The following is a 26,828-nucleotide window of genomic DNA, read 5'->3' as shown; positions in this document are numbered from 1 at the left end:
AGTAGATGCTGTAATATGACTGTGTTCTTCTCAGTATAATCTGATTGCAGGAGGCTTCTATGATGGCGTGATTCTGTACTCTCAGGCTCTGAATGAGACCCTTAGTGAGCAGATCTCGTCTGGATCTGAAGTCCGGAGGCCCAGAGGAGATGTAGTGACCAGGAGGATGCGGAACAGGAATTTTACAGGTCAGGACACGTGAAACCTCTATCAGTTTTAATCATTTTTTTTGTTTTGGCCCTCATGTACGTGCTCAAACATAAATTATTGTATATATTTATGTGTACCAAGGGAAAAGAAAAGTCAAACATGTCACCAGAAAAAAGAAAAGTTGTCAAACGTTTCAGTTAAAGCTAATTGTGAATATTACACATTTCAACAGATGTAGTGAATAATTGTGAGTTCATGAGGAGACTTTAATGGCCATGGCTCAGGAGGTAGAGCGGGTCATCCAATAACTGAAGGGTTGGCAGTTCGAATCCTGCTCTGTTGTGGTCATGTGCCATTGTGTCCTTGGGCCTTGCCTCCAGTGTCACTCACACTGGTGTATGAATGCGTATGAATGTTTGGTGGTGGTCGGAGGGGGCGTTTGGTGTGAAGTGGCAGTCACGCTTTTGTCAGCCTGCCCCAGGGCAGCTGTGGCTACAAACATAGTTTACTACCACCAGAGTGAGAATGTGAGAGCGAATGAATAATGGATCAATAATGTAAAGTGCTTTGGGTGCCTTGAAAAGCGCTATAGAAATACAATCTATTCATCATCATCATCTTTATTTGCAGACTTGGAAGTCCATTTAAAAACAAACAAACAAGCAATCAACAAACAGAATACATTTAAAAACACAGGTTAAAAATACAGACAAAACATCATCAATATTATAAAAGACAACTGTACCAGTGTCGCCACAGGGATGACTGGTATCGCACCGAACTATGACTGGGATTTGTCAATAGCCTAATGATAGAATTCTGAGAATTGTTCAATCGACAGATAAATTTGTACATTAAGTTTCTCATAAGAGCCTGACAATTATTCACTATTATTATTATTATTATTATGATTATTATGATTGTTATAATACTACTACTACTACTACTACTACTACTAATAATAATAATAATAATTATTATTATAGTTATTATTATTATTATTAATACATGGAACAAGAAAAAGACATATCAGACAAAAACAACAATGAAACTCTACTGTGTATGAAGAACTGCAGAAAAAAGGTTTGCCAAAGCCTTTGACAAACAGTATAGACATTAAAAACAAAGTTATATGAGCAACAAACATCAGATAATGACCAGTTATTCTGAGAGTAATTGGACCAAATGGATGAAACTCTGCATCAGAGACCTCTGGATATGTGGATCAGCTCCTTCATTAACGACTCAGGTCATATTTATCAAATCATACATTGAACTGTAACAGCTCAAAATATGAGAATAAACCAACTCAGCATAACTGGAGTGAATGGAAATTCACATAAATTTAAACTTTCTGTGGCAAATTTTCTGAAAAATTTTGTTAAAATTTCTGATACATTGAACAGAAACCTGATGTTCATGTGTTTTTGTAGCAGTGACAGTGGAAATTTTGTCTTTTCCTACCTCAGTCCCTGCTGCTTTGTCTTCTTTAATATTTATTGGTGGTTGTCAAACAAAGCTTAAAAGTCCATTAGCACATAGAGCAGATCACTCTGGTTCAGGCTCATTACTTCCCAAACACTGACTTTAATGATGGACGGGGTAATACACATTACACTTCGTAGAAACAGGAGAATCTGAAGCTCTGTGATTGCACCTTGGAGTTTTCCCCACCACACAGGAGCAAATATTTGTTGGCACAGCGACTCATGTTGGAAAGAAATTTCTTTTTGGTGAGAAACACTATGAATATTTCCTCCTCTGTGTCTGTTTTTACTCCACGGTCTCCATCCTACAATTTTCTCATGTATGTTTTTTTAAACATTTCATGGGAACATATGGTGTTTTTTAACCATGAAGCTGCGTTTGTCTTTATTCACTATAGTACTGAGGTCTGATGTTGTCCAATCAGATGCTCTGCTATGGATTCCCCCACCTGATTGGTGGTTTTTTAGTCCCACACATCCTGTCCTCTAGTTCCCAGTGTGACATACACATGGTCCACATTAAGAGTTCCCACGCTGCCTGGCCTCTGATTGGCTGGCTACGGTTCATTAGTGGAGTGATGGATTCACCAACAACAAACCAGCTCCAAGTTTAGATTAAATTAGGTTGTCTATAGGATTAAAAATAAGAAAGACTGTGTTTACCAACATAAAAATCTAAATAAATGATTGAATTTTAGACCGTCTTATGCTGCAAATTACTCTAACATTTAAATAGATGAAAACATTAACTAATTGAAATAAGGGGAAATGATGCAAATGCTTCCAAAGAAAAATTAACCCGATTCACCACATGAAGCCGATGTAATTAAGATGAAAAAACCTGCAACTTTCAAGTTCAGTCTCTCCCATATTTTACATGAGATTATCTTGAAATGCATGCATACACATTCAGCTCATTGTGCTCTGAACTTGGTGTAGTTTTAGTCTGAACAGGACGTCGTCAGTCATCTGTCAGAGAAATGACAGGAAACATTTTGAGGAAGCAGCTTCCTGTCTGTTGAAAATAACACCATAAAGGATGACTTCACACATTTTAACATCCAGCTGATCAGGAATAAACACCAACTCAGGATCAGATTTGGTGGCGAAATGAAGAAAAACATTCCAGCAGTTTGACAGAAGTTTACATATTTCACAAATTATAGATTAACTTTAACTAACTTAAACAACATTGGTGTAAAAATCTAAGATGCAAACCAGGTTAAGTCACATGTGAAGTCCCTCTGCAGGTGAGAAAAACACATGCGTTATTGTACAATTACACAAGTTACAGTCTAGAAAAATATGAACATAAATATAGTCTAAAAACCTAAAAGTCCAGCTCAGATTCAGAAGGATCTCATTGCAGAAAGTCATAATATTCATAATATTCATCATGTCCTCTGATCATAAGAGTCATTTGAAAAATATAAATATCAAATATATAAATATAGCACAGTATTAATAATGAACCAACTGAGAGTGCAGTAAATTTGGAGATTTCTTATTCAGATACAGTTTGGAGTAAACACAGCCCCAGAGCAAAAAACTAAGGAAAGAAATCCAAATAACAGAGGAATGCAACACAGAACACTTTGCAATGACCTCAAGTTTATTGACTGTAAAAATGTCTACATTCATCAATTGTGCTGTTTGTTCAAACTTTAAAACAACTGAAGTCTGTGAGAAACAAACACAAGAAACATTTCAGAGGGACAGAAAGTGGAGACGTAGAAGAAGAGATAGAAGAAACAGAATGAACCAGACTGAAATGCATGAGAACAGATCGGTGGATAAATTATGTAGAGAGATATGATGAGGTTTTATTCGATTTTCTTCATTTTTGTGCTTTTTTTTTTTTTTAGTTTTGCTCATTTGTTGATTATTTTGTTATTTTATCTTTACTTGGAGCATTTTCTTGCTGATTTTCTATATTATTCTTTTTTTTTTTGTACATAATGTTGATTATTTTGTATATTTACCTCCGCTAGGAGGTATTGTGATCACTTTGCTTTGTATGTTTGCATGTTTGTTTGTTAGCAAGATAACTCAAAAAGTTATGGACGGATTTTTGTGAAATTTTCAGGAAATGTTGATACTGGCAGAAGGTACAAATGATTCAATTTTGGTGGTAATGGGGGGGGGGGGGGGGGGGGTCTGTCTTGGTGGATGTCTTTTGTTCATTTGTTCATTTTGTTGAGTGTTTGGCACATTTTTTATTCATTTTATATCAATTGTACTATTTTTGTACATTTTGGTGAATATTTTGTTCATTTTTATTTGTTTTCTTGAATATTTTGTTCATTGAGTTGATGTGATGAAAACAGAGCCATGTCTCATCATTACCTCCGCCAAGGAGGTTATGTTTTTGCCAGGGTTTGTTTGTTTGTTTGTTTGTTTGTTTGTTTGTTTGTTTGTCTGTCCGTTAGTGTGCAACATAACTCAAAAAGTTATGGACAGATTTGGATGAAATTTTCAGGGTTTGTTGGAAATGGGATAAGGAAGAAATGATTAAATTTTGGTGGTGATCGGGGGTGGGGGGGCCCACGGGGGGGGCCACTGATCAGCCTTGGCAGAGGTCTGCGCTCTCCGAGTGCATCTAGTTTTATCTGTCTTCCATCCGTTTTTCATGACATTATACTTGTCATTTCAGGAAAGTGTATGGAACAAAAAAGTCAGTTCCCATGTGTTCTCCCCACATCCGCCCATGTTCATCAGTTCATGTTGTTCCCTCCAGTTGTCATAACACACAGATCACACATTAGATGAGTGTCATATGTGTATATGACACCAGGTGTATCTGACGGCAGGACTCAGCTGCAGACGACATGCTAATGAAATCACACACAAATAGAGCACTGTGTGTGTCTGATTACAGCTCCAGTATGAATTCACTCTGACAGCAGCATCAAAGCTCAGAAACCAGATCCATAAAGAACACGGTACATGTCAATGATGCAGATGTTCACTTATATAATAGTCCTGGGTGTGATCATCTGCCATTCACAATGATAAAACAGTAACGGTGTATGGTGTATTTTTTTATATTGTAATAGTTCTATTCATGATGATTTACATTTTCTTTTGCTTTCAGAGTTCTATTTGTTCTCATTCTCAATTAAATCACTAACCATGTTTCAATGGTTTATTGGTTTCATTTAATTTTACTCAAGTAAATTTTGATGTTGAGCAAACATTTTATCAATAGTTCTGGCTTGTCTACCACTAGATTTGTGAAACGTTCTGCTGTTTGGTGAGTGTTTGTCATGTTCTAAAGAAAAATAAGCATTGTTTACCTCATTTTCATTTGATTAAATAAGAAGTGAGACTTTGTTCACTTTCTTTACTTTGATTTGATTTTATGAACACCAATGTACAGTACAGAATAAGCACTAAATCATTAAAAATACAAGAGTGTTTTTTTTTTTTTGTTTTTCATATTTTACATCATTTTCATCTTGTTACATTTTTCATCATTTAAATTTTGTCTCCTCTGGTCTTTTTGCATTACATTTCATTTTTGTGTTATAAAATCCAGTACAATATTAAATTAAAATTTGAAAATTTCAGCATAAATGTTGATTGTACCGAAACAAAACAAAATGTCCAACAGTTATTATAGCTAACAACAGAGAGATTCATTTAATGGCTGGTTTGTGTGCAGGAGCATGATCACTATTGTTTTTCCATTCTCTTCATGTATGGTTGTTATGGCACCTTTGTTAGTGAAGCAGACATTTTCAGGGAAGCATCAAAAAGAAATCTTCCTGAATCAAGGATGGCTTCTCTAATCACTAAAATCTGCTCATTCTGAGAGAGAGTAAACTCGTCTGAATGTGTTCATATAAATGTTATTTGGATTTAATGATAATTATGGGAAAGACAGCGATGTAAAAAAAAAAAAAAAAAAAAAAGTGACTTCTGGATTTTAACTGAAATGTGCGCTCTGATTTATAGTTGGGTTTAATGGGCAGATGGATGGAACTCCTGTCACTTTGAGGCTCATAGTTCAGATACTGTAAGTTACTGGGCTTTGGTTGTCACATTAACAGAAACAGGACAAAAGCAGCAACATTTGACGTAAATGGTTATAAAGGCTGTCAGAGTAATAGCAGATTCAAAAGAAAAGTTTTGAATACTCCACTCTAGTGATGACCTTATCCAATATGTAGCCATATGGAGACTATAGGGACTAGTTTATTAAATCAGACACATACGCAAAATAACATGAAACATAAACTGTGATTTTAGAAACACAGTTCTAGATATTAAATATAGATAGATGCAAGGGAGTAGGTTTGATTCTGACATTGGTGGGGACACAAAAGTGTTCCAAGGCAGCACTCCTGAAAGTTGATGTTTTTTTGCATTTACAATCATAATTTCATGTCATGTAGAGCAGATCAAACAAGCAAACAATCATAGTCAGTCAGTTCTAGCCATTTTGGCACCCTAGGCAAGATATGAATTTGGTGCCCCCCCCCTCTGAAAAAACACACATGCACACAAACACACAAACACACACATGCACATACATATGGGGGGGGGGCACAAAGAGTAGATACATGAAGCATGAGAGGAGATGCACAAAGCAGCCAGCAGTAAACTGCATAGAAACATATATCCAACAACCAACTAGCAGTAAACCAGTAGAAACATAAATAAATCAGATAGAAACATTTACAAACCACATAGAAACATATCAGCTAAAATTTGCTTAGAGGTCTTAGTTATGTCTCTGTGCATAAGAAATCAATATAAGCGAATCCCCAAAGGAACTTTGTGTTGGTAAATGCAAGTTATGCAAATTTACAGGATTTCAGTTCTGTTGCAACATGTTGATGGTCATATGAACTATGTTTTCAGGTCAAAAATGTCCAATTTCATCACAGTTAATGCTATATTTTCATGTCACAAATGGCCAAGTTATATTTTAACTGAATTTACTTGAAAAACAAGTATTCTATTCTTTTCCCCAATTTTTTTCACAAGATTATATACTATATATCACATGTTTTATTTTTACAGGTTGCAATATGGAGTATGGTGCTGATCCATCCTGCTTATGTTACGCCAATACATACATTAAGAATGTCACACGTCACTTTTTAAATCAACAGTTTTCTAATAATAAGCATTTTTATAAAGAAATAACACTTCTATATTGTTATTTACTCTTTAGTATGATGATAAACTATACAATAAATAATTATGATACTAGTTTTTGCACAGGGATAATTTCTGGAGACGGTGACATGGCTGCCGAATATCAGTGTGATGGGATCCATAACAATAAAACACCTGTATATCACAGACTGGAACCAAAAAAAGTCACCTAACCCAATTAGTTTCACGTTTTATCAATTTTCCTACATTAAAAAACGATGAGTTAATGTGACTCTGAATACAGATTTTGGTTACTTATAGGACCTGTTCCCGTAAAATTTGTTTCACAGTTTTCTCTTATTTTCATGGCCTTGATTACGCTGTGGTAGCACCCTATTCCAGGAACTCACATGTTTTGATCTATAATTGGCATGTTTGCAATTTCCTCAAAAATTGGATACAGGCCTTTTTTTCCCAGATAAGAAAAATAAGGAAAAAGTACAATAAATATGTCCTGCCTGTTGTTGCACATAATGAACAAAAATGAACAAAATTATCACATTTAACAGCTGAAACAGCGAACAGATGACACAGTGACCAGACAGCAGTGTGTGTTGTTGTTGCTGATAAACAGCCTCTCTGTGTTTCTATATTAGATTGAACCACTTTTATCGTCCATCACTAGGCATGTGCGTCATACAGGGAGGGGGTGGGGGGGCTGAAGAAAACCAGTCATGATGGATGGATGAAAGCTCCGCCCCCTTTGAGCTCAGACCAGCCTGTTTTTAAATTAGGATAATTGTTTGGTGAGATCGACAATGATTGATGTGCAGAATATTTATGAGACACGACTGACAGACGGTTAAAACACAAATACTGTAAAAACACAACAGCCTTTCATTGTTTTTAAGGGGCAATCTGCTTGTTTACTTGATCAGTTTTGGAGATACAAAGATGATTATTTGAGATTATGATGACATGTTGACCTGTTCATGTCTGAAATGTATGAACTTGAATTTAAAATGTTCATTTATCAGAATATAAACCCTTCCAGTGATAACACTACAGCTGCATTTACTGATGTATGTGTCATGGTGCTTTTGTCACTGAAAAGCATTCTGAAAACTACAAATGTTGCAGAAAATTAAACAAATCTGAATATTTATGTGGTTTAATGTTTATCATTTTTACCAAAGAACCACTGTAATCCATTACATCTGTCTCTTTTTCTGTAGGAGTAATGGGCATGGTGGAGATCGATGAGTTTGGAGACAGACAGGTGGACTTTGCTATTTGGGACATGACGGACATCGAATCTGGAGAGTTTCAGGTACAAACCTTTGCACCAACGGTACATTTTGCACCAGGATGCGTTTCAGAGCAACCAACATTGGTACTACTGGTTGAAGCTAGAATTGTTCACCAGGACTCCACTCCACTCTGCAATAGACTGGTTTATTGGATACACCTATGTTAAAATAAGATAAGTTAAAATATGTGCTATCATACATTAAAATTAATGTTGTAGATTACAATGTGCAAAAAATGCTGGTAATAAAATAAAATATCCACTGATACCACGACATTTAAATATGCATTAACACTGTTAGATTATGTTAGAATATGAGCTAAAATAAGGGAATGTTTGCAGGTGGTGTGTGCTTATAACGGCAGTATGAAGCAGCTGGTTATGCAGGGTGGGCGGAGCTTCCAGTGGCCAGGTGGATCACCTCCTCCTGATGTTCCAGAATGTGGATTCAAGAATGACAAACCAGAGTGTCTTGCACGTAAGGAATATGTAAAAAGCAATTCCATCATGTTTCTACGGTAGAAATATGGAAGACTTTTGAGTGTATAATACTGTACGAAATAAACACAAGCAATGTGATTTACGAATCAAAATAACAAAAATGACAATTGCTTGAGTTAAAAGTTGTCGCTTTGGTGTAAATGAGAAATTGTAGATTTACTGATTTACCATCCAACCACAGATGATGAAAACTAAAGAAAACTGCAAGCAAATAGTGTTGAAGTTATTTACAAACTCAAATTAAAAATAAAAACAAAAACTTTTTCTAAAAATTAAAAGTAAGACTCTACAGAACGTGATGGGTTGTTGTAGAAACTAATGTCAGAATCATAAAAACTTAATATTGGAAACATCTTGTGTCCTTTACAGGTACAGTTACAATGCATCAGATGGTTGCCATAGTGATCTGCTTTGTCTTTGTCATCATCATTACAGTTACCGTCTTCATCTACAGGTGAGACAAAGCTGTGAAATTCTATCTGAAATTATAGGAGTTTGTCTCTGATTAAACGTGAATATAACGTGGTGTAAAGTATGAGTGGAGTGGAATATTATCGAATTGTACTTTGAATTTTTATTGTAAATGTACATCGGTTTACAGTTTCCTTAATTATTAATAAATATCTGAAAAAGTTAGTGAACCTGTCATTTAAAGGACTATGAACGTCTGTGGACGTCTGAGTATTATTTTTTTTTGTCTCAACAGGAAGTTAAAGTTGGAGAGTGAGTTGGCGGCTCAGCTGTGGAGAGTTTATTGGGAGGATGTTCAGATCAGTAACTTGGACAAAGCCTTGAGGAGGGCCTGCAGCCGCCTCACCATGTCTCTGGTATCACACAAATACAAACAGAAACATATCAAAGTGCACATAGAAACACACATTTAAATTAAATCCGAGTACATGAGTTCATTTCGTCTCCACAGAAAGGATCAAACTATGGCTCCCTTATGACAATGGAGGGAAACTTTCAGATCTACACGAAAACTGGATACTATAAGGTCTGATAAACAAAAACATGTAATGTGTTCAGACTGACACGAGTGATGAAACACGTGCCCACTCTCATTGTGTCTCTGCAGGGAAACTTGGCCGCCATCAAATACATCAACAGGAAACGCATCGAGCTGACGAGGAAGGTTCTGTTTGAGCTGAAACATGTAAGAACATTTGTCCTTAAGTGTGTGTGGGATGTACCATCTACAGGGTTTGTATGGGTGCTTGAAGTCCTTGAAATGCTTAAATTTCAGGAAAGTATCAGAGAGGACAGCAAACCCTTCACCCAGCTATTCATAAAAGCATACAAATCAGATATGAAAAGAAACATCATATAACAACTGTACAAAAGTCTCCATAACTTTAACAATCACTCAACAAGATACATAATAGATAAATGGGAGACAGAGGGAGGCTTAACAATAATGGATGAAGAGTGGCAAAACATCTGCCAATTTCAATGGAAGAGTACAAAATCTCACTTATGCAAAGAATTCTATTGGAAAAATGTAAGGTTCTGTTTGAGCTGAAACATGTAAGAACATTTGTCCTTAAGTGTGTGTGAGATGTACCATCTACAGGGTTTGTATGGATGCTTGAAAGCCTTGAAATGCTTGAATTTCAGGAGAGTATCAGAGAAGACAGCAAACCTTTCATCCAGCTATTCATAAAAGCATACAAATCAGATATGAAAAGAAACATCATGTCACAACTGTACAAAAGTCTCCATAACTTTAACAATCACTAAACAAGATACATAAAAGATAAATGGGAGAAAGAGGGAGGCATAACAATAATGGACGAAGAGTGGCAAAACACCTGCCAATTTCAATGGAAAAGTACAAAATCTCACTTATGCAAAGAATTCTATTGGAAAAACGTAACTCGTTTCTTTATTACCCTTAGCCATAAGTCACACTATGCAAATTCACAATGCTGGAGGAATTGTGGCTGCCACACTGCACATCATTTCCACATATTCTGGGAATGCCCAAAAATTAACTGTTATTGGAAAGAAATACATAAAGCCATAGAAATTATTCTCAATACCTATCTACCCTTGGGTTTCAAAATCATATATTTGGGATACATTTCTCCAGAGGTCAAAAACATAAACATATACTTATTCAGCATATTACTAGCTGTAGGAAAAAAGCAATAACTAAACGATGGATGACAAAAGAAGAACTGACAGTAAATCATTAGATAGACATAACCATGGGAATTTATAGGGTGGAAAGAATAACTTTTACTGTAAAATTGAAGATAGATTTTTTTTGTGCAACACTGGAAGGGATAAGTGAGATATGTGAGGCCTTTGAGACCTGATTATGCTGAGATGACTGCAGGAATATGGACCCAAAATCCTCTGAGTGAAGAAAATATGTTTTTATGTTTGTATTTATTTTTATTTATACATTGATTCTTTACTCTGAAATCCTGTATGCCAAGACAATAATGAGCTGCTGTAAATGCTTTTGGTTTTTACACCTACTCTCTGGTTATATATAATTTGTGTATCTGTCCAAGTTTTCAATGTTTGTAAAAACCTAAATTCTTTCAAGAAGAAGAGAATTTAAAAAAAGAAAAAAAAAAAGAAAATGCTTGAATTTCAATGTTATGTTTTCAAAGTCTGAAAAGGGCTTGAATTTTAGTTTAAGTGCTTGACAGCGCTTTGAATTATAACCTAAGGTACTTACAGAGAGGTGATACATTTTGAAAAATAAAACTTCATGTCAAAAAAAGAAAATTACCAGGTGCTTTCAGGTCGTCTCCGGGTACATTTTTATCTTAATCTTTGTCTTGATGTGAGTGTGCCTGAAGAGCGCCAAGTGGTTTCCCTTTTTTTGGATAAAACTTTGTGTTCTCCTTTAATTTCTAAACTTTTTGCTATTATGAAACAGTATTTTAGAGGTTTATAGCATAATACAATGTACATCATTGTGATAAAAAGTGGAAAAAAATAATCATGAGTATATGTAAGTATTCCTGTAGATATGTATTGTACCCCAGCGATACGGTGCTGTGCTGAAAAAATTTGAAAATGACCCTTAAAAATGCTTGAATTTGACCTTGAAAAATGCTTCTGAACCATGCATCTAAGTTCAGGTGTGTCCTTCTGGTGGTGGGATTTGAACTAATGTGTTCTGTGTGTTTTTCAGATGAGAGACGTTCAGAACGAACATTTGACCCGTTTCATCGGAGCTTGTATTGACACCCCCAACATGTGCATCATCACAGAGTACTGTCCCCGAGGCAGTCTGCAGGTAAACACACATGGACTTCATGGTGCATTCAGGTACACTTTATAAATGTCAAACTAGAGCCAGTTAAAGGTGTTAAAGTGTATTTTTTTCCTCACCTTCCTTTGTTTAAATCCATGGGCATCTACATATAATTTTTTTTAAGTTGTAAATTTAATCTTGCGATTTTGCTGTTTATGTTATTGTCTTACATCTTTTACATCATTTTCATCTGGTTTCACGTGTCTTGTGTGATATTCTCTGATGGATTCAACCACAGATCATCTTTTGTACTTGTTACAGTTTCCATCCATTTTGGTTGAAATCTGTCTTGATGTTGTGAATATACAATAATGCAAATTAAAATGGGGGATAATTTCCCTCAGGTGCAATAGAAGTAAAAAGTCTGTTTTAAAATGTCGAGTTGAAAGTACAGATATTTATGTTATAAGCTAAAAACTCAAGTAAATACTCAAGGAAAGTACAGATACTGCCCACCTCTGCAGTTTCGGCAGCAGCAGTATCAGAAAAAAACCCCAAACCAAACACATCTGCGTGAGTGAGTCTCACTGATGTTTTTTGGTTCACTTAAAGATTTTTGTGCTTGAAAATGAACCAAAACTCATATATGAATAAACCAGGTGTAGAGGTGAAAACGTCCATTTGGATCATATTTCAAAATATGTTTTGCATCAATGACAGAAGTGCTGAATCCGTCCATCCATCCAGCCGATCGCCCGCTCACATTTTTCCATCCATCAGATTTTCCCTGCCTCTCTGTCAGCCCCGTAACCTAGCAACCCACCTCCTGGTATCGTAGCAACCAGAGTGCAGATGTCGGTCTCTGTGGGTGTGTGTGTGGGGGGGTTTGGGTCAGAGCTGATAGAGTTATTCTGAGGAGGAGGAGGAGGACGAAGACGACCTGATCGGCTGTTATGTAAACACGAGGAGGATCAGATATGTCCATACTCAAACACATTTAACCTGCTTATTTACATAATGTGTGACAAATTCAATGTGCTGGCTTTGTGTATGATCCATGTTTTGAACTGCAGGTGTTTTAAAAGTTTAATACTGAACCTGAACCTTTAAATAACCACATGTCCTCACAAAGACACAAGTTTTATACTAAACAGTGTGTTCGTAATGCCATATTTTTGGGTCTGGAATGTTGATAGCAATTAAAAATCAAAATTTGGAACTTTAGGGGACCAAGAGAATCTTAATGATGATCTGCTGTAGCAAAAATTTGACTAATGCTGCATTTAGGTGCTTTTAAGTAGGGCTGCAGGATAATGGAAAAAACTGACATTGCGATCTTTTTTTCAACCCTGCGATATATATTCCAAGATGAAAAAATACTCAGGAGGATATAATAGCTGTGTGGTGCCAATGTAAATGGTCAAATGATTTAGTTGTTTCCTCTTGTTGTGGCAACAGGTGCAAGGCACTATCGACACAGAGCACATGTTTAAATATCATCCTTCTTGTAGCTGAAATAATTCCAGATAACTGACGTTGCTTTTCTTTTTGGCACCAAGTCTTCATTTATGGTGATTTTCTCTTGTTCGTTGCTCATTTTTCAATGTTGTTACCAGCAACTCACTCCAAACTGATTAAGAACAATTGTGACTGGTGGATCGCTGCGTGCAGTGTGTGTCACATACCCTTGAAATTAGATGAGAACATGTTGAGTTAATTTGCCTCCTACATTGTAGGACCTGCGATGTGACTATTGTGCACACATACATCGCAATATCAATGCTCAAACGATATATATTGTGCAGCTCTGCTTTTAACCCTAATTAAGAACATTTAAGTGTGAAAAACCCACCTTACTTAATTTCAAAGCTATCTGAGTCAACAACACCAACATTTCAGTACTGAAAAAACCTCCTCTTCAGCCGTTAAAGGTTTAGTTCTAATAATTATTTGCCTCTAATAACCACTTTGAGCTGACGGACTCATTTGTCATGACAACAATTAAAGCAATAAAACTTTAGTTGCGCAGTATATTGAATTCATTAATTAATGACAGCATTAAAAACAGGTACATTTTGGTTCATTCTCCTGTTGGTGCATTTGATGATCTGAAACTGATCCCTGAGCGCCTTCAGTAATGTGTCATTCCTCCTAATGTGTGCTAATGCAAATGCTAGGTGATGAATAAATAATAATGGATTAGATTTATATAGCGCTTTTCTATGAACGCATACTCAAAGCACATTTAGAGGATCCATTGTTCATTCACTCTCATATTCTCACTCTGGTGGTGGTAAGCTACATTTGTAGCCACAGCTGCCCTGGGGCAGACTGATGATAGTGTGGCTGCCAATCCACGCCTGCGGCCCCTCCGACCAGCAAAAAAAACATTCATACACCAGTGTGAGTAGTAGGAGGAGGGTAAAGTGTCTTGCCCAAGGACACAACGGCAGAGCAGGATTTGTACTGCCAACCCTTTGGTTAGCGGATGACCCACTCTACTATCTGAGCCATGGCCGCCCCTGTGTGAATGTGTGTACTAGCATGGGTAAAATTCAGCGACTGAATTTCTCTAAGGGGATAATAAAGCCAGTTAACCTTAACTTTAACCTCATTATAGTGTGCTGTTCTGTCAGTAATTTATGGGCATTTATGAAACTGTAACTCTTCTCTTCTGTGTGATGTTTGTAGATCAGTTCATTATGTTACATTCATTGCCTTTATGTCCTGGAGATGTTCATGAGGTGATGCTCTGTTCACTGTACAAACCTATGTTCACCTTGAAGATGACATTAGTGGCTTCTGTGTAGAGTAAGCAAGTATCCAAATCACAAAACTGAATGTCCAGTGTCCAGTCCTCAGTGTTGCCTCGTGTGTTGTAGGACCTGATGGAGAGTGACAGCATCACTCTTGATTGGATGTTCAGATATTCTCTCATCAATGACATTGTCAAGGTAACAGCTTGCATGATGTGACTCTTTTCAGGGAGGACAGGGTGAAGATAATTGAATTTCACATAAATGTTACAGCTGTTAATAAATCTGCACAGTCACATTTAAAGGTTCATCAAATGACAATAATAGTCAGTTTTTTTTTTGTTTTTTTTTTAAATCATACTTGTCTTAAATGTTTACAGTGACATATTTAGTGTATTTTCACTTCATTACTGACCTTTGTGCACAAAGAATTTTTTTTCTTCAAAGGTTTTAAACAATATGTCATTTAATTTGTAAGTGTAAAAATAGGTGACAGTTTGAAGTAGTGTGGGATCATTGGAATTGCTTTCACCATCATTACTAATAAAATATACATGATATTACTGACAGAAATAATTTTTATAGATGATGTCATGTGTTCAAGTTTTATTCACATTCTGTTTAGTGATATTGATTCACACTATGTCGTTTTGTAATTAATTGTTTTTGTTTCTTTGTTTATCTATTTAGGGTATGGCCTTCCTCCACAACAGTGTCATCATTTCCCATGGCAACCTGAAGTCATCAAACTGTGTGGTGGACAGTCGCTTTGTTCTGAAGATCACTGACTATGGTCTTCAGAGTCTGAGAGGAACAGGAGGCAACAAGGAGGATACGCACGCATACTATGCACGTATGACCAAATACACACACATACTACACACACGACCAATTACACACACATACTACAAACATATGACCAAATACACATGCATACTACACAGGTATGACTAAATACACACAGTTACAAAACCCATAGGGTGTAGTATGCACACACATACTACATACATGTGACTAAATATATGCACATTGTACACACATATGACCAAATACACACACATCCTACACATATGACCAAATGCACACACATTCTACACATATGACCAAATACACACACATTCTACACATATGACCAAATACACACACATTCTACACATATGACCAAATACACACGCATCCTACACACATGACCAAATATATACACATTCTACACACATATAACCAAATACACACACATTCTACACATATGACCAAATACACATGCATCCTACACACATGACCAAATATATACAAATTCTACACACATATGACCAAATACACACACATTCTACACACATATGACCAAATACACACATCCTACACACATGACCAAATACACACAGTTACAAAGCATGTGTAATGAAATGGACATGCATATCACACACAGTTGACCAAAAATACATGGACACTAACTTCATATAACCAAATTCACATATGACTGTGTACAAACCAATGTTATGCGCATATGACCAAATACACACCCATATTATGCTCATACATCTGTTACTGTCTTCTGCATAAGTATGACCGAACAAAAACAGTATGTGTGATTCACATCCCCACTCTGCATATATGACCAAATACACACAGAAATACAATGTATGTATTACCCAACACAATCCATGCTTGACCAAATATGCATGCCTACTACACAAATATGACCAAACACACACCTACTATGCATGTATAACTGTATACATGCATCTACTAAATCTGTATTACTATTACTATTACTGTAATACACATACATACTATGTACATGAGACCTAATACGTGTGAATAGTACACATGTATGAATGAATACAAAAGCATATTATTCGTATATGACCAAATATATACATATACTATATATATATGTGACCAAAACACACTTGCATCACATATGCAGCAGTCTGACATTACTCCTTGATAACAGCATATGAGCCTTACGCCTTAAGAGTACAGAGGAAAATGGCAGCAGTGTGAGTATGTAATAATTTAATTATAAAACTCTGCAATAATGGGACTATTCATGAATTTTTTTACACATTTGTTGTGTCATTTTTTGGAAATTTTCATAAAGCTGTAGAACAAGCAATGAATAATAATAAGAAAAATCGACGTATTGAACATTAATTTGTGGCTGCTTGTACTTGCTCACTGGAGGCACTTATTACTCATATTGCAGGCGTTTAGCTGATCAGGCCATCTGATTTGGAAATGCTGATTTGGGTTTTGCTCGGGGTCATGTTCCTTCAGGTCTGCAGAATCTGATTTGTAGGCGTCTCTGTAGAACCACAATGATTCATTTACAGTAAAATGAGTTTTGGGAGCACATTGTACCAGCAGTCTGGACATTACACTTGTTGTGATTTTGATAATATTTCCATTAATTGTTCAGCTCTGATCTTATCTACTATCAAAAGCAAAACAGAACAGAGTTATTGTTTTTGTAATATTCAGAAAGTACTCTCCTTTGTTCATTAACATTTCTTGGTGCAAACTATTTTTCAGAACGCTTCAGAGTCGGTTATGGTTGTAAAAAGTGACTAAATTAACCAGTTTAAAGATTGCTGTTGACATTTTCTCAGTGTTCTCAGTCTAAGTGTCACTGCTGTTGACAGCTGATGTGGAGCTGTGAGATTCTTCTCCTGACTTTTAGTTTATTATCTCTCATCTCATCTCCTCTTGTGGTTTAGGAATGCTGTGGATGGCTCCGGAGCTGCTGAGGTCGGACTGTCCTCCACTCTGTGGGACTCAGAAAGGAGACGTGTACAGCTTCGGAATAATCCTGCAGGAATTGGCTCTGCTGAGAGGAGTCTTCCACCTCGAACCACAAAGTCTGACTCCCAAAGGTCTGTCACTCACAGAGTCAAGCACAAATACTGCATCACTGTTCTTCAGTGCACTTTCCAAATATATTTACCTGTGTACACATATTTATTTACTTATTTTATGTTATTTGCAGGGTGGGGAAGCAAAATTTACAATATTTTGAGGCAGGGATTGAAAGACAGTGTATGACCAATTAGTTTATTGAAAGTCATGAGAATTTATTTGCCACAAGAAAATTTACATAATAGAAAATGTTTTTATTCTATGTGTCCTCCTTCTTTCTCAATAACTGCCTCCACACGCTTACTGAAACTTGCGCAAGTGTTCCTCAAATATTCGGTTGACAACTTCTCCCATTCTTCTTTAATAGTATCTTCCAGACTTTCTCGTAATAGTTTTGCTCATAGTCATTCTCTTCTTTACAATATAAACAGTCTTTATGGACACTCCAACTATTTTTGAAATCTCCTTTGGTGTGACGAGTGCATTCAGCAAATCACACACTCTTTGACGTTTGCTTTCCTGATTACTCATATGGGCAAAAGTTTCTGAAGAGGTATGGATAATAGTGTTAGGTATGATTATGACATCAATGTATGTTTGGTTTCAAAACAATTGACGTAGTGCCTGCTGAGAAAAAACAACTAAATGTTCATTGTAAATTTTGCTTCCCCACCCTGTATTTATTTATACACATACTTGTACTCTCTACTCCCTACATCCTTACAACAGGGTCATCACTTTCATTTTTAAGTATTTTAGGGGAATTTATTTTGCAACATTGTGTGTCTTTTCACTGTCTAGACTGATGTCAACCCAAAGAAAACCGTTTAAAACACAAGAAAAGACAAAAATAATGTAAAAGACGCAACAAACCCAAAACCACACAACAAAACTTAAACAACATAGAGGTTGTAACAACAGAAGAACAATGTGAAAGAACAATACATAAAGACAAATATTATATAAAAGATGGACACATAAGAAAACAATGTAAAGAAATTAAAATAGAAAAAGACATGACAAGAAAAAAAAGCATGAAAGACACAACAAAATGAAAGTAATATAAAAGACATGAGAGAAAAATGGCACAACAATACAATGTAAAAGAAATTACAAGATGAAAATATTACAATAAAACAAAAATAACATAAAAGATGTAACAAAACTAAAACAATGTAACAAAACAAAAATGACGTAAAAAGACAAAAGTAACAAAGAAGATGTAACAAAAATTCAGTGTAACAAGACAAAAACATCATGAATGGAAATTTAAAGTGATATGAAAAACTTGAGAGAAAAATAAAACAAATACAGTGTATAAGAAATAATTAAATGGAAATGATACAATAAAACAAAAAAATAATAAAAGATGTAACAAAACTTAAACAACGTAACAAAACAAAAATGACGTAACACGACAAAAGCAATACAGAAGTTGTAACAAAACGAAAACAATGTAAAAGATGCAACAAAACAAAGATGACGTCGAAGACATAACAAAATAGAAATTACATAAAGCACTTAAAGTTGGAGTTAATGTTTAAATCTCCCAAAAAGAATGTAAAGTCTGTTGAACAGATGAATATTTTACATGTGTTCTGTGGATTGTGTGTGTGCTCTTCATCTGTCTGTGTAGAATGTAAATACAAACATCAGTCTGTCAGCAGCTGGTTTTTCTCTCGGCTTTGGTCCAGAAACACAAAATAAATACAGATTTCATCTTCAGTTGTTTTTCTAAACCAGGAGTTCTCAAACTTTTTTCAGCTCAAAGCCCAGAAGAGAAATTTGTCATATGTCCTGGACCCAAAAATACATCATGAATTTGCCACAATAACAACGTCTTTACTGACTCTTCCATCATCAGAACAGCAACAAGACCACATCAGCAAGTGCCACTAACAAACTCAAAACAAACAACTAAATAATGAAATGCCACAAATACCTAAATTTGTCTCTTTTTGGTTGGGAATTCTGTTTTTAGCTGATTTTCTTTGATCACTTTCAGGCTTCTTCTAGTTTGTTTTTGCATGTTTTTTGGTTGTTTTGTTGATTTATTTATTTAATCTTTATTTAACTAGTTTAGTTATTTGAGAACTGATTCTCATTCACAATAACGACCTGGCCAAGAGGCAGCACACAAGTGTGGTCTTTAGTTTTTTGTTTCTAGTTTTTAGTTTTTTTGTTTCTTGGGGTTTTTAGGTTTTTTAGTTTTGCTGTTCTGTTGTACATCTTTGTGGTTTAATTCTGTGATTATTACTTGCTTTTTGGTGACTTTTTTTCTTTCCAGGTTCTTGTTTTCTTTTCATGTTATTTTGTGGTTGTGTGTTGTTGATTTTACAGCCCTGTATTTCTTTTTGGTTATAATATTGTCTCCTTTTTTGTCATTTTGTGTCCATTTTGTGTGTGCCTTTATTTGTTTTGCTGCCTTTTTTTTTTTTTTTTTTTTTAAATTATTTTATCTTATTCTCTTCTGCATTCTTGCTGTCATTACTTTAGATGTTTTTGTGGCCATTTTGTTTCTCTTTTATATTGTGTTGTGGTAGTCTGTTTTTCTTTTTACACTGTTTTGTGTTTGTACCATTTCTTGATTTTACTGACCCATATCTCCTTTCGCTCATGTTTTCACCACACTGTATCATTGTTGATCATTTTATGTCTCTCTCTGCTTATTTTCTGCCTTTTTTAAAAAAAATATTTTTTTATCATATTTTTGTGCATCCATTTTGTGTCATTGTACATGTGTTTCTGGGCATTTTGTTTTTGTTATTATTTTATTATTTTTGTGGTTTTGTGCATCAGATCTCCTCATTTTGAGGTAGTATCAGTCATGTTTTCTCATTTCACAGTTATAAGTGTTTTGATACTGCACATATTTAAGTGAGAGATGCTTGTCCTATTTCCTCATGAGGTTTTGATTACATAAAACACTGAGCGTTGTCTTTTTAGTTTTGATTGAGCAAATAAATGAAATGCGCCCTCTGGTGGAAACTGTGTGCATTACACCTCATGAAACAGTTGATGGATTTTACTCAGTACTCTTTTTTGTGCTGCTTCATTCCTCCACTCCACTACATCTCAGAGTAAATATTGGCATTTTTACTTCACTCCATATTTAGATTTCTTTTTGGGTACAGTTACATGTCCAGCAGAAACCACATACCTCTGAAGGCAGTTTGTGATAAACTGAACAATGACGTGTTTCTGTACATACCTTTATTGGATGACAGCTCAGATTTTGAATACCTTTAAGATAAGGAAGGTTTTGTAATATAGTACTTTTAGTCATGGTGGAGTATCTTCAGTGTATACTAGTATATTTACTGAAGAACAGCTGAATACTTGATTTTAAGGTCCTTTTAATAGTCTTTAAATGTCTTAATGGTCTTGCGCCTTCTTATCTTTTAGACTTGCTTTTACCTTATGAACCCTCGCGGACCCTGAGGTCCTCTGGCACTGGCCTTTTAACAGTTCCAAAAGCTAACACAAAAACCCATGGCGAGGCAGCTTTTCAGCATTATGCTCCTCGCCTTTGGAACAGCCTGCCAGGGAACCTCAGGGCCGCAGAGAATGTAGAAATTTTTAAAACCAGGCTGAAGACCCACGTTTTTAATTTGGCTTTTAACTAATGCCTCTGTTTTATCCACTCAAAGGTTTTATAGTTATATTTAATATATATATCTTAAGATTCTTTTACCCAGTGCTTCTGTTTTATCATTTTAATGTTTAATATTTTTATTATTTTCATATATGTCTTAAACTTAGCTTCTTTTAATCAATTCTTTTATATCTTTTTAATGATTCTTATTCTCCGGTGTTTCATCAGAGGAGCCCTCCATGCCGGGGGGCGGCTGTGGACTCTGGTGGCTGTGGCACCTTCTTTCACTGGGGTCTGCTCCTTTCTGGTGGGTGGGGTCCCAGTTGGCCCTCTCCCACTAGTTGGGATGCGGCGCTGTGTCGCTGGCGCCTGGTTGCCGGGGTCGGTGGCTGCCTCCTGGTGCGGATGGCTCCCTGAGACAGCGCCTCCTCTTTTACTTTTACATTTTTGTTCTGGTCTACCCGTGCTCAGCCAGTCTTTTTAAGTATGTGTGAGCTTGTGGGTTTGCGGGTTTGCATATGTGTGTTTGTGTGTGTGTGTGTGTGTGTGTGTGTGTGTGTGTGTGTGTGTGTGTGTGTGTGTGTGTGTGCGGATGAGTGGGTGGGTGTGTGGGTGGGGGGCGGTACTGATTTTTAAACTGATATGTAAAGCACTTTGTGCTACAGTCTTAATGTATGATAAGTGCTATATAAATAAAGATTATTATTATTATTATTATTATTATTATTATTACTTGTAACCCCCTTTATCATAATCATCCTGTTCTCACCTGTTCCTCTCTCAGAGATCATCCAGATGGTGATTCAAGGTGGTGTCCCTCCCCTCCGCCCGTCACTCTGTTTCCACAGTCACAGTGAAGAGCTGGGCGTCCTAATGCAGCGCTGCTGGAGCGAAGAACCCAATGACCGACCGGATTTCAGCACTGTAAAGATACTACTGAGGAAACAACACAGGTACACACTGACACACAGGTGGACAGAAAAAACAACATGATGTAACAAAACAGAAAAAAGGTATAAAAGATGAAATGATGTAAAAGATACAACAAAATGAAAATTATTTGAAAGATGTAGACTGAAATATGATGTATTAGCAATATGTTTTGTGTCTTTTTTAGCAAAATGTACAACCATTACAGACTGTTAATGAGTCATAGGCTATAAAAAATTTTCTATTAGCTAAGTTTTGGCAAAAAAAATAAAATGAAATTCTCCACAGCAAGGTAACTTCTGGAACATATTAAACAGTAATTCTCATTTTCTTTTCTGTCTCTGTGTTTAATGTTTGTCTTTCAGAGGTTATGGCTCAAACATCCTGGATAATCTCCTGTCTCGAATGGAACAGTATGCCAACAACCTGGAGGAGCTGGTGGAAGAGAGAACACAGGCATACAACGAAGAGAAACGAAAGGCAGAGGCACTGCTCTACCAGATATTGCCCCAGTAAATATACTGTACCATGTACATCTCAGTAAATATACTATACCATATACAGCCAAATAAATATACTCTACCAAATACTGCATATATAATATACTAATACTGCGTGTAGTACAGTAAATATGCTGTACCAAATAATACAAGTAAAATTTATGGTACCACATAAAGCCCAGTAAATACTCTTTACTGCATGCTGCACAGATAATATATTGTGCTAGACCTTGTACCAGTAAATATCCTATACCGTGAATGTGTTTTGTCAGTTCGGTAGCAGAGCAGTTGAAGAGAGGTGAAACAGTTCAGGCTGAAGCCTTCGACTCCGTCACCATCTACTTCAGTGACATTGTTGGCTTCACCTCCCTATCAGCTGAGAGTACACCACTACAGGTATGTAGAACCAAACAGGACCCAGCAGAGCGCACATGAATCTAAATGAACTAAACAGAGCCCACCCACTACAGATATAGTCCTAGTGTATCTGTAGTGTTAATGTAAATAGTTTGTTTTTTAGTGGAAAAAAAGACATTATACAGGTGCACAGAGTGAAACAATGAAACTGTGCTTTATCTTTGACCACAGTGAAATTAGTCAACAGCAGAAGTGGGTCAAACTCTTGTTTCCTCTTAGACAACTTGAATTATAATGTAGGTAATTGAGGAATTATTGCCCACATAATACTGTCGTTCTTGTTTAAATAAAGCCTTATCTTTCAGGTTGTAACGTTGTTGAATGATCTTTACACCTGCTTTGACGCAATCATTGACAACTTTGATGTTTATAAGGTATGACTTATTTATTTATACTTTTCTGTCATTTGTAATCATTTCCCTGCGTTTCCAGATAAACATTCACTATTTTTGTTACATAAACCTGTATTAACCCAATCCCCAAGGTGGAGACCATTGGGGATGCCTACATGGTGGTATCAGGGCTGCCGGTCCGTAATGGGAAGTTCCATGGCCGGGAGATCGCTCGGATGTCCCTGGCTCTGCTGGAGGCTGTCAAGACCTTCAGGATCCGTCACAGAGAAGACCAGAAGCTCCGGCTCCGTATCGGTATTCACAGTGGTAAGTTATTCATGGTTTTATTACATTATTCACTGATAAAGATCAGATAACATTTTAATTTTAGTCTTTCAGTTAGTAGCACTTTTATTTCAGTTTAGTTTGAGTTAGCTTTATAAAAGCATAAGTAGTTTAGTTTAGTTTTAGTGTGAGTTTTGAGATTATAGTGCCAACAAATGGATTTAGTATCAGTGGCTGGACTTTGAAAAGGGAAGTTGAGTCAAAGAAGAATGCAGTAAAGCTGCAGTGTCCAAATGTCAAAAGATGCTGTGATTGATCTACTAAATACTGACTTGAAGAGGTGAACATTTATACACTTATGTAACTTATAATAACATCAACCTCTAAAAACCAGAAACACAAAATTCACTACTGCTCTTTCTTGTTTTGTGTTTTTTCAGGTCCAGTGTGTGCAGGTGTGGTGGGGTTGAAGATGCCCAGGTACTGTTTGTTTGGAGACACTGTCAACACAGCATCGCGTATGGAGTCCAATGGAGAGGGTAGGTTAATATACATCAAATAAACATTTTAATGCAGTTTTGATTTACAACAGTTGGACTGTAAATCTGTGAAATTGAAGCTTGTCTTTTGATAATTGCTTTGCAGATTGGAGTCCTATCACTGGGTCGGGTACCCACTGTGTAACCTATGTAAAAGTTGTGTAATGGGTCAAAAAATAGATGTATAAACTCAAGTATAAAACTGAATTAAATACTGTTGACACATGAAAACACAAGATGTCATCTATCTTCAAGAAAAACTACAAATGAAAAGAGTTTTCTAGATTGTAATGTATGATTATCAAACCTAGTCAACCACAGGAAACTGCACAGTGTGGTTTAGTGTCATGAAGTACCACCCAGTTTAGCATACAGATAAATACCATTTAATGTAAAGACAGTACTGAACTGTTTAGCCCTGCATATAGACAGCAAAGAACCGTTTAATGTAAAAGCAGTAAAGCACCAATTAGTTGAGCATGGAGATAGTAGAATACTGTTTAGTCTAGTACTGAGCTTTGTAGTCTTGTGCAGGTCTCTTGTCGACATAAGTGTTCCTTATGGACATGCAAAATGTTCATTTTAACTGAACATCTGATATATAATCTCCGTCATGTGCTCTTTGCAGCTCTGAAGATCCATGTGTCGGAGGCGACTCGGCTCGTCTTGCAGGAGTTCAGTGGCTTCGAGCTGCAGCTCAGAGGAGAGATCGAGGTGAAGGGCAAAGGTCGCATGAGGACCTACTGGCTGCTGGGAGAGACCGACCACAGTAAAACAGAAAAATAACTGAGACAGGGCTGGGTTCAGGTGTTCCTCCAGTTCTGATTGGACAGTTGCTCGTGTGACCTCCGTATGTAGATGAATAAACTGTTTGTAAAATAAATCCTGTAAATAAACAAACATTCGGGTCCTTATTAAGCACTCACCACTTACATGTGGTCTCAGTTCAAACAATACTGAATAAGACTCATGTACAGGTCATTAAAGGGCCAATTTATATTTTACACCACAACTTAGCAAGTGAAAACCAGTGGCAAGCAAGTGAAAGACAATGGATTAAAGATATCCCAGTTATAAAGTGTAAGAAATCTGTACAAAATTAATGACACATTTTCACTGTGACATTTCTGTGCAACATTCATACATCCAACACGAATGTGTCACATGTCACTTCATCATGAAATGACAAACATATTTTAGGATCAATTCATTCCTTCATATAAACAATGATGATGCAAGAAGTAGCAGATTCTCAGTTCAATTAAAATAATTTATTTGAAGTTTAAAACACAGACATTTTATTACCATTAAAGACATACGAGTATCAGAGTTGTGTTGGTGGTGGTTCAGTCCATCTGACAGCTGTGTTCTAGTGGGCCTCAGTCCTCCGGGCTGCTGGACTCAGAGCTCTTAAAGCAGCTGCAGGTTTCCTCAACTCCTTCATCACCTGCAGACCCAGAGCCCTCACAGGTCGCAGACACTCTCGGGACCTGCTGGGTTTGGGACTGGGAGGAGGCATGGGGTCTGAAGCATCTCTGCTACTCTGCAGGTCCAGGTCCTGGCTTTTCATCTACAGAAACCGTATCCAACAAACATGTGGATGGACCATTTGTGTGTGACAAACTGATCAGTTACTGATGGAAAAACAGAAGTGCATTTTATCTATTTATATTTACTTAACATGTATTCCAGAAAATAAGTACTCATTGGATTAAAAAAAAATAAAAATTTTATATATATATATATATATATATATATATATATATATATATATATATATATATATATATAGTGTTCAGTCCCTCATCAAGCAGGACACCTGGTCAATTTACCTGCAGGTCGCAGCTGTTGTCTGAGCCCTGGTCTTTCAGTGGTTTGTTTTTGTGGAACAGGGATTCCCGTCTGTTTGTACATGGGCTGGCAGCCAGCACAGCCCGGAAGCCGTATGGTGTGGTGGCCTTCTTCACATGGGGCAATGACATGGCTGCTCGTGTCGTCACATCTGTATCCATGTCCTCCTGGTCACGTACCTGTTTCTCAGGACTCCCATCAGCTGAGGAGCTGTGATCAGAGTCAGACAGGAGTCTGAGCCGGTCCACTGGACTTCGGATGTGGAGTGATGGGATAAGAAAGCTTGGGATCCGCTCAGGGGTCAGAACCAGAGAACGCAGACCAGATCCCGATTTAAGAGAAGACATGATGAAGAGTTGAACACACACTGGAGACACGATGAAGAAGAAGAGCTGAGGAAACAATGAAGAGGACAAACTGCTCAACAAACTGATTTAGGTTGTTTCCACACAGTGCTGATCAGAGTATTTCCAGACTGAAATGTGTGGAATAGATGATTTTGAGGATTCTTTGGATGTTGAACCTGACCCAGACCAGATAAGAGACCTGATTTGATCAATACACATGGAATTACTAAAAATCCCACCAAGACTTATTATATACATATTTCTTTTTTTTTTTTTTTTTTTTTTGTAAAGCATGTCTAATACATGTGACACCAATCAGATTCACTACATTTTTTTATTAATACACCAACGCACCATAAATGTTTTCTCAAAAGACACATGCATCAAGTTTTCAAAACTTTTTTCCCCCAGGTTTCCTTTAGTCTGCCTGAACTGTCAATCTGCAGTGAGCCCACAGGCTAATTTTAGCTGCCTGCTGCGCTGTAGCTGAACTAAAAAAGTGAAGAATCCTATTTTTAACCAATATTAGTAATATTAATTTTCATTCAATGTGGAAACAGTCAAGTTCTGTCTTTCTAACATATGAAAGTGAGTGTAGAAAATATATGCATTCAGTATGAGACAGTAACAAAAAGCAGCTCTTACCTGAA

The 26,828-nt window shown here is 36.5% G+C and overlaps 2 protein-coding genes across 2 annotated transcripts in view; one reads left to right on the top strand and one right to left on the bottom strand.

Annotated features, from left to right (window-relative positions):
- The window catches only part of npr1a (natriuretic peptide receptor 1a), a 37,609-nt gene extending 12,592 nt beyond the window's left edge, over positions 1-25,017 (top strand). Inside the window, exons 5-22 of the mRNA XM_030146869.1 lie at positions 35-188; positions 7,979-8,073; positions 8,395-8,530; positions 8,923-9,007; positions 9,260-9,380; positions 9,476-9,550; positions 9,632-9,709; positions 11,708-11,812; positions 14,653-14,724; positions 15,217-15,379; positions 17,244-17,399; positions 21,762-21,930; positions 22,273-22,419; positions 22,680-22,803; positions 23,130-23,198; positions 23,309-23,483; positions 23,882-23,980; positions 24,609-25,017. Of these exons, the coding sequence (XP_030002729.1) occupies positions 35-188; positions 7,979-8,073; positions 8,395-8,530; positions 8,923-9,007; positions 9,260-9,380; positions 9,476-9,550; positions 9,632-9,709; positions 11,708-11,812; positions 14,653-14,724; positions 15,217-15,379; positions 17,244-17,399; positions 21,762-21,930; positions 22,273-22,419; positions 22,680-22,803; positions 23,130-23,198; positions 23,309-23,483; positions 23,882-23,980; positions 24,609-24,766 (2,181 nt within the window). The 3' untranslated portion in view covers positions 24,767-25,017. The remainder of the gene's footprint in view (positions 1-34; positions 189-7,978; positions 8,074-8,394; positions 8,531-8,922; positions 9,008-9,259; positions 9,381-9,475; positions 9,551-9,631; positions 9,710-11,707; positions 11,813-14,652; positions 14,725-15,216; positions 15,380-17,243; positions 17,400-21,761; positions 21,931-22,272; positions 22,420-22,679; positions 22,804-23,129; positions 23,199-23,308; positions 23,484-23,881; positions 23,981-24,608) is intronic.
- A 211-nt stretch (positions 25,018-25,228) lies between these two features.
- On the bottom strand, positions 25,229-26,368 carry LOC115428122 (C2 calcium-dependent domain-containing protein 4C-like). Its single transcript, XM_030146967.1, has 2 exons — positions 25,813-26,368; positions 25,229-25,550 (listed from the first exon to the last, which is right to left on the bottom strand). The coding sequence occupies exons 1-2, from the start codon at positions 26,176-26,178 to the stop codon at positions 25,350-25,352; spliced, it is 567 nt and encodes a 188-aa protein (XP_030002827.1). The 5' UTR covers positions 26,179-26,368; the 3' UTR covers positions 25,229-25,349.
- Positions 26,369-26,828: the final 460 nt, after the last annotated feature.

This window comes from Sphaeramia orbicularis, chromosome 11, assembly GCF_902148855.1.
Source record: "Sphaeramia orbicularis chromosome 11, fSphaOr1.1, whole genome shotgun sequence".
In the NCBI taxonomy this organism is placed as follows: domain Eukaryota; kingdom Metazoa; phylum Chordata; class Actinopteri; order Kurtiformes; family Apogonidae; genus Sphaeramia; species Sphaeramia orbicularis.
This window is presented reverse-complemented; position numbering and strand designations above follow the sequence as displayed.

Excerpts from the sequence above, each read along its gene's own strand:
- LOC115428122 (XM_030146967.1), bottom strand. The coding sequence starts at position 26,178 with ATGTCTTCTCTTAAATCGGGATCTGGTCTGCGTTCTCTGGTTCTGACC. Across the intron at positions 25,551-25,812 it reads ACAACAGCTGCGACCTGCAG|ATGAAAAGCCAGGACCTGGA; the intron begins GTAAATTGACCA and ends CGGTTTCTGTAG.